The 13,518-nt window shown below is 40.1% G+C and overlaps 1 protein-coding gene across 1 annotated transcript in view; it reads right to left on the bottom strand.

Annotated features, from left to right (window-relative positions):
- LOC108413206 (calpain-1 catalytic subunit-like) overlaps nt 1–13,105 on the bottom strand; it is a 25,094-nt gene extending 11,989 nt beyond the window's left edge. Inside the window, exons 1-6 of the mRNA XM_037536678.1 lie at nt 12,954–13,105; nt 5,164–5,403; nt 2,085–2,154; nt 1,879–1,997; nt 976–1,109; nt 335–509 (exon numbers count right to left, since the gene is read on the bottom strand). Coding sequence (XP_037392575.1) covers nt 335–509; nt 976–1,109; nt 1,879–1,997; nt 2,085–2,154; nt 5,164–5,382 — 717 coding nt within the window. The 5' untranslated portion in view covers nt 5,383–5,403; nt 12,954–13,105. The remainder of the gene's footprint in view (nt 1–334; nt 510–975; nt 1,110–1,878; nt 1,998–2,084; nt 2,155–5,163; nt 5,404–12,953) is intronic.
- Between the last annotated feature and the right edge of the window lie 413 nt (nt 13,106–13,518).

Raw genomic sequence — 13,518 nt, 5'->3', positions numbered from 1 at the left:
GGCAGACAGGCAGGCAGGCAGACAGGCATACAGACAGATGGACGGACAGACAGACAGACAGGCAGACAGACAGGCAGGCAGACAGACAGATGGACGGACGGACAGACAGACAGACGGGCAGACAGACAGGCAGACAGACAGATGGACAGACAGACAGGCAGGCAGACAGACAGATGGACGGACGGACAGACAGACAGACAGGCAGACAGACGGACTGGCAGACAGACAGACAGACGGGCAGACAGACGGGCAGACAGACAGGCATGCAGACAGACAGATGGACAGACAGACAGACAGGCAGACAGACAGACAGCTGTGTGTGTTGTGTGTTTACCCCCTGTGGAGTGCCGCAGCCCATGATGGACCTGTACTGTGCAGCCCGGGACATCAGCCCCCACAGCTCGGGGTGACCCTCCCTCGGGGTCAGAGTCATGTGCACCCTCCCGGTGAAGTCCGTCAGCGCCTCGGACACAAACCCGCCGTTCAAATCCGCGTACGAGCCGCACACTCTGAGTAAATACAAACAATAATCAATCACACAGAATCTACACCACAGCTCCCCTGCAACTAATACACTAATAAACTAGAGTAATGATAAAACAGCCAATTAATAACAAATATCAGTCATAATCAAACAATACGCCCCAGATACAGAGTGTGTTTTGGATTTTAGAGAGAATGACAGGAATGAAATTTATGAGTCCACAACTGATACTGATTCCTCTTCTTCTTATTATTATTATGATGATGATACTATTAGCAGTAATTAGTAATTGTTTTAGTAAGTAGTATTAGTATAGTAGTAGATTATATATGTAGTATATGAGTAATATAACAACAATAACAACAGTAATATAATAATAATGACAATAAATATAACATGTTTACAATATATAGCAGTAATTACATTATTATTATTATTATTATTATTGTTACGTTATTTATAATGATTGTAAGCTGAGCGTATGGACCTACTTGGCATAGGCCTTCTCCAGCAAAGCGGGCCAGAACTCGTTGCGAGTCTTGCAGTGCACGAAAATGAGCTGCCCATCGATTGTCGGCAGTTTGTCGTCTACCACAACATCAATCCACCTCCCGAACCTCCAGAACTGCGGAGGAGCAAAACCAGTCAGCCAATCGGTTCACGGAACAGACCAGACACAGGACACAGCAAAGGCGTGAGAAACAGTTTAATCATGAATGAATTAATATTTCATTTATTTCAAGTCGCTGCTAGACTGAGAGTGGAACTCTTAAAAAAGGTTCTTTAGGAAAGACTACATAGAACCACAAACACTCAACTGCTGATATGTTCTTCAGATTGATGGAGAATGTGTTGTATATGGTTCTATACAGCACCAAAAAGGGTTCTGCTATTGTGTATGGTGTCAAACTTTTATCAATAGAGGAACCCTTTTTTCGGTGCTGTATAGAACCACATCGCTGCTGTGGGAACCAACCTTGTATGTCCATTTTTGTCCTTTTTCAGTTTTTCACAAAATGTCACAGTACCTGTTCCCCTTTACATTGTATGTCAATTTCATGGTCAACGGACCAAAAGAAACATCTGAAAATGGCTTGGAAAAAATTCTGGTTCCATTGACTTACATTACAAGTAGAGTAGGTTTTTTCCTTCTCCTGTAAAGTGACCATTTTGGAGATATGAGGTTTTGTTCTGACAGCAGCGACATACCGCACATTTCTCCATGAATCTGAAGAACCACTTAAGCATGCAGATGGTTCTTTGACTGTTCACGGTTCTATAAGAACCATAGTCTTCACTAAAGAACCCTAAAAGAAGGTTTTTTTAAGAGAGTACAGCTACAGGAGGGGGGTTTCTGATAAAATGGCCGTTTACTCATGGACTGATGTACTTGCCCTGAAGTGAAAGATTCCTGCATATTCCTTTCTGAATGACTGGCCTCCAGGAATGATCTGATCCATGATATCAGTCTGAAACGTGATCGCTCCGATCGCAGACAGGAACCAGCAGTTTCCTAAAGAGAGCACCAACACAGCCCATCACAACAGCCGTGCACAGAGCTTTTATCATGAGTTCACGCTGCAGGCAGTCTGGATCTTACCGAGCTCTCCCTGAGCGAAGTCGAACCTGGATTCTCCATCCACGACTAGTTGAGGATCTCTCACCAGTCTCTGAAAAGAGCAAGTGAAGAAAGATCATCTGGAGCTCGTGGAGGGTTCAGAGAGGTTTCATGATGCTCTGTGAACATGCAGGACATCTGAGATGCTGTAGAAGCCATGAGTAGAAAACATCTATAGGACCAGAGGTGGACGAAGTACACAAACCAGGTAAAAGTTAAAGTCGAGACACCCAAGGTAAAATATTCCTCCAGTAAAAGTAGAAGTTCCTCCCTTTAGACCTCCACTGGAGTAAAAGTACTAAAGTATTTCCCTTCAAATGTACTTAAGTATAAAGTAAAAGTACTAAAAGAGTAATTCTGGCTCTGATGTCCTGTTATCATTTTTATAACCAGACTGGCTTCATGAACTCATTTCAGGTGAAAGTCCTCCAGCGTCTCTCTTGGTAAACCAGTCTTTTAATAGAACGTCATTAATTAGTGACGCTGACGTCTATTAAAATGATCAGAAGCACAAAACACTGAAGGTAAACAGTTTCCATCAGGGAGAACCGAGTGGCTCTGAAATCACTTTTTACACACAAGCAAAGTTTCAGTTTCAGATTTATTTACAACTTAGTTCCAAGTTTAAGTTGAATAAAAACTGGCTTTAAACTCAGGATCACAGATGAGCTCCTTTACTATGTTGATCTGTAGGCGTCTGTTCATAAACATAAACCAGCCCAAACTCATTTACTATAAAATGAAATGGTGTTTGTAGAAATTCAGAAAAAAGCCGCGTCAGTCTCGACTGCATATGTGGACATATTTCTATATTGAGCTCTATTTACACAAAGTTAGGTTAGTTCATCATTTATGTTGAACAGACTCTCCCAAAGTTTTACGCTGCTGCGCTGACGTTGAACCGCGTGCTGCACTGGGTCGGTATGACCAACAGGTCAAAACCAGCTCTAAACAAAGTGACTGCTGGGCCCTGATTGGTGCTCTGGCTTTGTGCTTCTTTCGTTTTGACATGTTACGTTTTTATACACACAGAAACCAAAAGGAACCACAGATTTCTCAAAATGTAGGAGGAAAAAGTCGGATATTAGACTCTGAAATGTAGTGGAGTGAAAGGAGAAAGTCCAGAACGGAGAAACTTCAGTACAGATACACCAAAAATACTAAAGTACAGAAACTAATTACATCTACTTAGTTACTCAGTTACTCAGATACTCAGATACTAAATAGGATCATGAACTGGATTGAGCAGCTAAAAATGTTTCCTTGTTCCTTGTTCAGGTTTCATGTCTGTTAAAGGATCCTGGCCAAGAGCAAACAGTCCTAAACAGGCTCATAATACCGTGACGGCAGGTCTAGGACAACAACACCGTACCAAGTCACCTTTCTGTGTTGGTGTCTTTGCTGAGAACAAACCTTTCTTGATATGTTTCACTGTTTTTGGTTCTATTTGTGTTTACTCTAGTTTCACATGGTGTTTAAAAAGATTAACAGTTTAAAAAATACGTGGCCTAAGATGTTCGCAACCTACTGTACACAAATTCTAATTCTAATCTAATTCTAAACTAATTTAATTAATTATTTTACTACAGAACAAAGTTCTTGTCTTCACAAATATTTCTTCTCTGACCTGTTTGTAAAGCCCAGCCACTCTGCTGGACAGTACACCAGCACGGCCAGTCACCAGCAAAACCAGCATGTGTTGTGTTTTGGATGCTGGTGTGCTGGTCAACCAGCATGACCACACAGGGTGACGAGCTAAACCAGTGCCAGACCAGCACTAGACCAGCTTAGAGCAGCATGGCCTGGACCCTGGTCCATGGTTTTGTTGCAGCAGGGAAAGCTAGCGCAGCGTGATACATCAGACATCAGACGTTTTCTGATGACTCTGTAATAGTTGGATGTATCAGCAGGGGTGAAGAGGATGAGTCCAGGGCAACGGTGAAGGACTTTGTCGCATGGTGCGAGCGGAACCACCTGCAGCTCAATGTGACAAAGACAAAGGACCTGGTGGTGGACCTGAGGAGGGACAAGGCACCGGTGACCCCTGTGTCCATCAGCGGGGTCAGTGTGGACACTGGCAGATTATAAATATCTGGGTGTGTATATTGACAATAAACTGGACTGGGCTAAGAACACTGGCGCCCTCTACAGGAAGGGCCAAGGTCGTCTCTATTTTCTGAGGCGCCTGAGGTCCTTCAACATCTGCCGGACTATGCTCAGGATCTTCTATGAGTCTGTGGTGGCGAGTGCTGTCCTCTGCTGTTGCATGCTGGGGAAGCAGGCTGAGGGCGGCAGATGCCAACAGACTCAGCAAACTGCGATGTTGTGGGTGTGGAGCTGGACTCGCTGACGGCCGTGTCAGAGAGGAGGACACTGTCTAAGCTGCAGGCCATTATGGACAATGTCTCCCACCCACTCTACGACACGGTGATGAGACACAGGAGCTCATTCAGCTCAAGACTCACTCTACCGAAATGACCACAGAGCGCCACAGGAGGTCATTCTTACCAGTGGCCATCAAACTCTATAACTCCGCCCTCAGTGTGTGATTCACAAAACTCAATACCAAACTGTTCATATGTGCAATAATAACAACTGTGTGTGCAAAAACTCAGAGACACTAACTAATTTAAATAATTTAAATAATTGTAACTGCTTTATACCTGATGTTTCATATTACTATCACAATCACTGCCACCTTACTATATTAATAAGTCCTTAAATCTGGTGTACATACTGTAAATTTCTCTATATTGTCTTAAATTATTAGTAAAGTGTTTATTTTTGCATAAGTGGCTGCAACTGTAACAACTGCAATTTCCCCCTTGGATCAATAAAGGAATCTGAATCTGAATCTGAATCTGAATACGCCCAGACGTTATCAGGGCAGTGGGTGTGTTTATTACTGTTTAATGCCAAGTGCTGATGTAGCTGCGCCCAGGCTTTATTAAGGCGGTGGTGTGTTTATTACTGTTTAATGCCAAGTGCTGATGTAGCTGCGCCCAGGCTTTATTAAGGCGTTGGGTGTGTTTAGTGTAAATAAATGCTAACTGCTATCTACCGTAGGCCTTATCCACTGCACTCTAGCCATTTTCTCGTCAGTGAGCAGGCCGGGCCCGATGGCCTTCTCGTTCGGGAGGAATGTCTTGTCCAGGAATCGGGCTCTGGTTTCGTAGAAGTCCCTGTGGAGCTGGTGGTAATCCTGTCCCAGAAACATCTCCGGGTTGGAGTGAGAGCCCACAGCGCTCATCCTCCGCTCAGTCGGGACAGGAGGAGGCATCTTCCCACCAGGACAGACCAGCTGAAGGAAAACAACATATCCCGGCAGTTATTTCGCACTGGGAGGAAAACCAGCAACCAGCATCGCTGGTCACCAGCAAAACCAGCATATGTTGTGTTTTGGATGCTGGTATGCTGGTCAACCAGTATGACCACACTGGGTGACCAGCTAAACCAGCACCAGACCAGCGAAAAACAGCTTATTTTTATTTTATTATTATTATTATTATATTTATCAGCCACTGGTTTTTAAAAAAAAACAGCTCATTATTTATGAAATCTGAATATTGTTACATCAGCTGTGTTACCAGTTGGGGCAAATAAATAGAAATTAAGCCTCAGTAAACTTTACTCACCTGCAAAAATAAGAGAAAAGCCATTTGTCCATAATCAAATGTGACTCTTTTAGGACTTTCATATTTATTTAGAATCCCTTTTCATCTCGCTTATGTTTTATTTATTTATTTATTTTTACCTTCAAATTTAACACTATTTCTTTACACCTTCTAACTTTTTTCTCAGCTGGTCATGTTTTCTACGCTGTAGATTATTACATCGTGGGATGCACAGTGAATATTCTCTACACGTTCCTAAAGTCTGGGTTTATATTCCGATGGAAATTTCTATGGAAATGTAGCGAGTCAGGCTCCAGGATAACGCCCTGTGGACACACAGGGTGTTGTTCAGTCACAGCAGTAAAGATACAGCATGTTAATGAGCTTTTACAGATAAAAACCCAGAACGCAGGCCAAGTCCTTGGTGTCACGTTTCGCTCGATTACGGTTGGATGCAAAAGTCTGAGCACCCCCAGGTCAAATTCCACGACCTTGTTGTTGTGAAAATAGTTCAAAGTTCCTTTAGAGTGGCACGCTGAAATGTGAGATTTCAAGATTTCTATTTATTTCTTGAGTTTAACTTGCCCAAAAAATGCCCAAAGCCACTTTTCTATGTTTTCATTTTTCCCAGTGTGTTAAATTCAGTAAAAGAGGAGTGAGTGTGTGTCTGTAGAGGACGTGTTCACTTATTCACACTCAGAAAATCAACGCAAACATGGGATTTGACCAGGGGAGCGCAAACTTTAGCACAGGACTGTACATACAGGCTGTTAATGGCAGTTTTATATAGGCTAAAAAGGCTGTGAGCTCAGTAACTGTGTAACAGTCCTTTAGTTGATTAAGAGGTACATTCCAAAGGTCATAATAACCACCCTGATACAAATGAATGGAGATTAAAAAACTATTTCTAATATGAATAAATATAAATTCTTTGGCCAAATCAGTCACTAGTTTGTCATTTGCATAATTTCTGACCAGTTGTTAGTGACCTTTGCCCTTCTGTCACCTCCTGACCGTTCTCCTTCAGATTTCTGACCTGCATTGTGTAAACTGTTTGTTTATTCTTGTTTTGTTTTTGCTTGTTGCTTTTTATTTACACCATTCCACTGACTGATGCTGTGATATGTTGTAAAAACAAACAAATTATCATTAGCAGTAGTCCTAGTAGTGGGAGTAATGTAAGTGTAATGACTGTAAGTAGAAGAACTGAAGTAGTGTTACTTTTATAGTAGTAGTACTTTTATAGTAGTAGTAGTAGTAGTAGTAGTAGTAGTAGTAGTAGTAGTAGTAGTAGTAGTTGTACTTTTATAGTAATAGTACTAGTAGTAGTACTTTTATAGTAGTACTTGTACTTTTATAGTAGTAGTAGTAGGAATTTTATGGTAGAAGTAGTAGTATTTTTATAGTAGTAGTAGTAGCAGTAATTTTATAGTAGTAGTAGTATTTTAGAGTAGTAGTAGAAGTAATTTTATAGTAGTAGTAGTAGTAGTAGTATTATATAGTAGTAGTAGGAGCAGTAATTTTATACTACTAGTAGTAGTATTTTTGTAGTAGTAGTAGTAGCAGTAGTAGTAGTAGTAGTATTTTATAGTAGTAGTAGTAGTATTTTATAGTAGTAGTAGTAGTATTAGTAGTATTTTATAGTAGTAGTAGCAGTAATTTTATAGTAGTAGTAGTAGTAGTGGTGGTGGTACTTTTATAGTAGCAGTAGTGGTGATAGAATAATAATAATAATGGTAGTGCTGATGTCATTAGTAGTAGTAGTAATAATAATGATAGTGGTGATGATGATGATATTATTAGTGGTAAACTATTTAAGCATGAAAACGCTGCTTTGACTGTTTACTGTGGTGTTCTCATTATTATTATTAGTAATAAGAGGCTTAGTGGTGGTGATATTATGATTCCCAGGTGTGATTACGGCTCTACTCTCAGGTTAAGACATCATTTGAACTGTGTTCATTCCTGATGACTGTGTAATAAGTATGTAATAACTGTGTGAAACAGGGATTAATGAAGTCTGTTCTGGGTTGGGCAGGTTGTGGGTTCCTCTCACAACAACACACACGTGTTCCAGACTGTGGTTTTCAGCCGGTTCTGTCTGAGCCTGCTCCCCTGCTGGATTACACACACCAACTCCGTCATTATGTTTCATAAACAAACAGATATTCACAGGTGAGTTACACTGAATCGACTCGCCTGCAGGTGTTTTCACTCTGGAGCTTTAGCACCTTATTTCAGACCACAAGCTTCCAAACGAACAGAGAACAGAGCCAAACAAACTCCAGTTCTTGCAAGTCCCGTTCCAGCTTAAAGGGGAATCCCACAAATGAACGGAGATTAAAAAACTATATAATTCTAATATGAATAAATATCAATTCTTTGACCAAAGCAGTCACTGGTTTGTCAGTTGCATCTTTTCTGACCAGCTGTTACTGACCTTTGACCTTCTGCCACCTCCTGACCGTTCTCCTTCAGCCTGCAGGGCTCTTTTTACCTGTATTGTGTAAACTGTTTGTTTATTCTTGTTTTGGTTTTGATTTTTTATTTATAACATTCCACTGCCTGATGCTGTGATATTTTGTAAAAACAAACAAGCAAATGATTATTATTAGCAGTAGTACTAGTAGTGGGAGTAGTAGTGATGGTGTTACTACTACTACTACTACTACTACTACTACTAATAATAATAATAATGATAATAATAATTGAAGTAGCATTGCTTTTATAGTAATAGTAGTAGTAGCAGCACTTTTACAGTAGCAGTAGTAATACTTTTATAGTACAGGGTGAGTCAAATGTCACAGGACACTGTTTTATCTTGTTTTTTATGCCGTCACAAGCCTCCACAATGAGGTGCTGAAGGTGGTGTTTGTTGCAAATTTTCTCAGCATACACAATTTGTTTGAGATGATCCCAGAGATAAAAGTTGATAATAAAATAAAAAATAAAATAAAACCTGTCCTGTGACTTTTGACTCCCCCTGTAGTAATAGTACTTTTATAGTAGCAGTAGTAGTAGTACTTTTATAGTAGTAGTGGTAGTAGTAGTAGCAGTACTTTTATTATAGTAGTAGTACTCTACTGCTACTACTACTACTGTAACTTTTATTCTAGTAGTACTTTTATAGTTGTAGTACTAGAAGTACTTTTAAATTAGAAGTAGAAGCAGTACTTTTATAGTGGTAGCAGTAGTACTTTTATAGTAGCAGTAGTAGTGCGACCTTTATAGAAGTAGTAGTACTTTTAACATAGTAGTAGTAGTAGTTTTTAGTAATAGTAGTATTACCTTTATAGTAGCAGTAGTACTTTTTAGAAGCACAAGTAGTAGTACTATTTTTATAGTAGTAGTAGTAATAGTTTCATAGTAGTAGCATTAGTATTAGTAGTAGTAGTGGTGATAGAATAATAACAATAAAGGTGGTGCTGATGTCACTAGCAGTAGTAATAATAATAATAGTTTTTATGGTGTTACTGAAGATATAATTACTATTATTAGTAATAAGAGGCTTAGTGGTGGTGATATTATGATTCCCAGGTGTGATTACGGCTCTACTCTCAGGTTAAGACATCATTTGAACTGTGTACATTCCTGATGACTGTGTAATAAGTATGTAATAACTGTGTGAAACAGAGATTAATGAAGTCTGTTCTGGGTTGGGCAGGTTGTGGGTTCCTCTCACAACAAAACACACGTGTTCCAGACTGTGGTTTTCAACCGGTTCTGTCTGAGCCGGTTCTGTCTGAGCCTGCTCCCCTGCTGGATTACACACACCAACTCCGTCATTATGGATTCATATTCTGCTCTATTATTCGCTACAGCAGAGGGGGAGATAACAGACCGGCACCGCTGGAGATCTGAACCTTAAACCACCAGCAGGTGTGGAGAGACGACCCACACCTCTGACTCAGCATCGCTCTGCAGTCACTGAAACACAGAACAGCTGCATTACGCTACTGTTATGACGTCATGTGTCCGGTCTGATGAAGACATGTACCTAAAACAGTGGGTTTGGTCTGTTTACGTGTTTAACCTGTTGGTTTAGGCTCTGAATTATAGCTGTAACCGGAGACCAGGGCTGCTAATCCGTTTCGGTCCTTTATGTAATCCGACTATCTGCTGCATCTCTGTGCAACAGTGTTTATCTGTGTTGCCTCTGTTAAACAAACAGGTACTCACAGGTGAGTTACACTGAATCAACTCGCCTGCAGGTACTTGTTGATGTTTGTTCTTTTCATGAGCTTTTAGATAACAACACATTTACCTCTACTCAACTATATGTGTGAGTAATCTCCACTTCTGCTGTATTATGAACAATATATAAATATATTTTTTATGTTTTTCAGTTTTTGACATTATTTAAAAGTGCCTGTTGTCCTTTATATTGTGTGTAAATGTCATGATGAATGGACCAAAGGAAATGACCTAAAATGACTTAGAAATAATTCTGGTTCCATTGACTTACATTCACAGTGAAGTAGGTTTTCTCCTTCCCCTGTAAAATGACCATTTTGGAGATACGAGGTTGTTCCACCAGCAACTATATAATAACTTATAGAGTGTGGATTTAAATATGGCCAATATTCCCTAACAAACACTCTGAGATGTTTTTCCTTTGTGCAAGAAGTGATTAATTGATAAATAACATACTGTAGTTTAAGTGGTATGTAAAATGCGTCACATGCCTCGGGTCTAATTCCTTGTTGTGTTGGTTTTCTGAGAAAAAACACATCCCCTACATTGAACCCACTTAAATGTTGCTTTTTTTGTGCACTATTCGGTGCACAATTTCCATGTATTTGCTCAGTTTAACACAATAGTATTAGTAAATAAATAATAATAAATAATAAAAGGTAATAAAACACGATGCCAAAACTTTTGCACAGGCCACATACTGTTTTATTTCCCCCCCCATTATGTAAAATCAGTAAATAAACAGTAATTGTGTATTAAACTGTATTAGACTGTAGTGAGTCTCTGTAGAGGACGTGTTCAATTATTTAAAATCAACAACGACTTGTCATTAGACCAGGGGTGCACAAACTTTTGCATTCGACTGCATGTGTGTATTTAAAGTTGTCTGTATGATGAATTATGAATATTAATATGTTCTACACTCTTAAAAAAGATGGCTTTTCAGGAGTTCTTTAGTAAAGACTATGGTTCTATACAGAACCAGGAACAACCAAAGAACCGTTTCACTGCTGTCGGAACAAAACCTCATATCTCCATTTTAGTCGTTTTTCAGTTTTTGACACAGTTTGAAAATACCTGTTGCTCTTGACATTGTGTGCAAATTTCATGATGAATTGCCCAACAGAAATGGCTCAAAATGACTTGGAAAAAATTCCGGTTCCATTGACTTCCATTCAAAGAAAGGGCGGTTTTTTCCCTCTCCTGTAAAGTTTCCATTTAGGAGGTACGAGGTTTTGTTCCAGCAGCAGGTATGCATGTTTAAGTGGTTCTAATGGTTCAGATTGACAGAAGATGTGTTAGACGTGGTTCTATATGGCACCAAAAAGGGTTCCGCTATTGTGACAAGCTTGACATCCTAACTAGAAAAGAACCCTTTTGGGTGCCATATAGAACCCTTTTCAAAAAGGTTCTATATAGAACCATATACAACACTTTCCCAATCAATCTCAACAACGTTGTCATGACCAAAAACCATTTAAGCATACAAAGACTTCTTTGAGTGTTCATGGTTCTATATAGAAGAACCCTCAGCTTTCTCAGTCGTTCTAGAATCTTCTAGAGCTCTGTTCGTCATTCATATTTTCATATTTTTATTCATTTATTCATTTTTATTTACGGCTTCGTACAGGTAATGTGAAACCCTCGAAACTGTTCACGAAGGGCAACTTTATGATTTTATACGTTTATTTAAGGTCAAATTGGTTTTGTTTGATTGATAATAGTGGTTCCGTAATTCTCTGTTCCGGGTTCTGGTTCACTGTTAATCACTCCTCTCACTCTGGAGCTTTAGCACCTTATTTTAGACCACAAGCGTCCAAATGAACAGAGAACAGAGAACTTCAGATCTTCAAAGCTCCGTTCCACCTCACAGAGGAATTCCACAAACAGCCTCGTTCAGAGTGATTTGATGAGAAATTATTTATTTATTTAGAAAAACGTGACTCAAATTTCTTCCCAGTGGTGCTGACAGGAACCCGACCAGAGAACCTACACGAGTCTTCTGAGTTTATATGGAACGTCGATGATGGAAAATAGTGGAAAATCTGGAATAATCCGTTTTCTTTGGTGACTGTTTTGCCACATAGCGCCCTGCATGTCTCCCTCCACCATGAATGGGTTAAAATGAATGGATTAAAATACATTTTAGGCCACAAATCTATTACAGAACTCATAAAACAGCGTCTCGGTCATCAGGCAGTGAATTCAGAACCAGTTCTCATCACTTTATCTGATCCAGAAGCTCATTCTAAATGCACTATTTATACCCACCGACCTTCATTTGTATGTCACTCTTATTTTTTTATTTTTACAATTAGTGTTTTTTTAGTATCTATTTAAATTCACACTTTTCCCGTTTACTGTCTATATTAATGTTATTGTTACACCATGGGCTCTGAGAGTAACTCAGTTTCAGATCACTGTATGTCCAGTAGCAGAACCTCTGATTCTTAATTAACTTGACTGGTTTTATGATGTTTTATACTGGTGATTTTACTTTGTAGCGCTTTGAGATTTGTTTCAGACGTAAAGTGCGTTATAAATAAAATGTATTATTATTAGTAGTAGTAGTAGTTGTAGTATTGACAATAAAAGCTGACTTGACGATTTCATGTAGGATCTTTCTGCGAGGAGCTTTTAGAGGCGGACGTCTGGTTCCCATCACCACCACTGTGAGCAGCTCTGACTCTGTAAGTTCCTCTAGAACTCTGAACGACTGAACCGCTCTGTTTACGTCTCAACCACTTAATTACATAGGATTTTTGAAAAATTGATGTTCCCCTTTAAGTGGTGCAGCTATTACATGCTGGTGCTTCAGCCAGTTTCACCCTTGTGGTTCCTACACTGACAGATGCTGGATGTTCTCGGAAGTTCCACTGCAGTTCCACATGTACCTCAGCAGCTGCTACTTCTACTGCAGTCGTTACTCCACCACAGTAATATTACTCTAACCAGAGGCCGGGTTCAGGACCCTCTACCTGTAAATAACATCTGATGGGTTATTCGGGTCTCTGCTCTGAGGGAATGGATGCGGCGCTCTTACCTGAAGTGAAGGTGCTAAGGCTTAGGAGCTCTGCTGCTGCTGTAGCTGAACGGTGGCCCAGGTGTTCTCGGCTCTGTCGTCGTCGGCCGTAGCGTGACAAGTGCGGACAGGTAATCAGAGGTAATCCTGAACGCTCTGAACTTTTCACTAGGTCCGTCAGGGTGTTTCCTGGTGGAGGAGGAGCTCAGAGACTGCCTGGAGGTAAACAACGTCATGTGTTTCTGAATACACTCTTACTGTGACTGAATCACTTCCACCTGCTGGATTTTCCAGGAACACGGATATCACAGCCCTTAGAATCAGTGGCCTTTTCTGTGTCCCTTATACCTTCTCTTCTTTAAAATCGGGTCATGTCAGATGGTTGATCCAACAATGAACCCCTTACCAAGCCATGTGCCTGCCCAGAGTTTGACTGCACGCTTCTATCACCCCAGTCCCTATAAATACGGAATAATAAGCCCAAGTAAACCTGGAATGTTAAAGGGTTAATAGTCCGTACTTTGTTGAGTAAAGTGCTTTGTTATTATCCTACACTTAACCTGTCAAAAAGGTTCATCTACATGTT

Source organism: Pygocentrus nattereri, chromosome 3, assembly GCF_015220715.1.
Source record: "Pygocentrus nattereri isolate fPygNat1 chromosome 3, fPygNat1.pri, whole genome shotgun sequence".
NCBI lineage: Eukaryota > Metazoa > Chordata > Actinopteri > Characiformes > Serrasalmidae > Pygocentrus > Pygocentrus nattereri.
The sequence above is the reverse complement of the archived record's forward strand: the minus strand, read 5'-3'. Positions and strand labels throughout refer to the sequence as shown.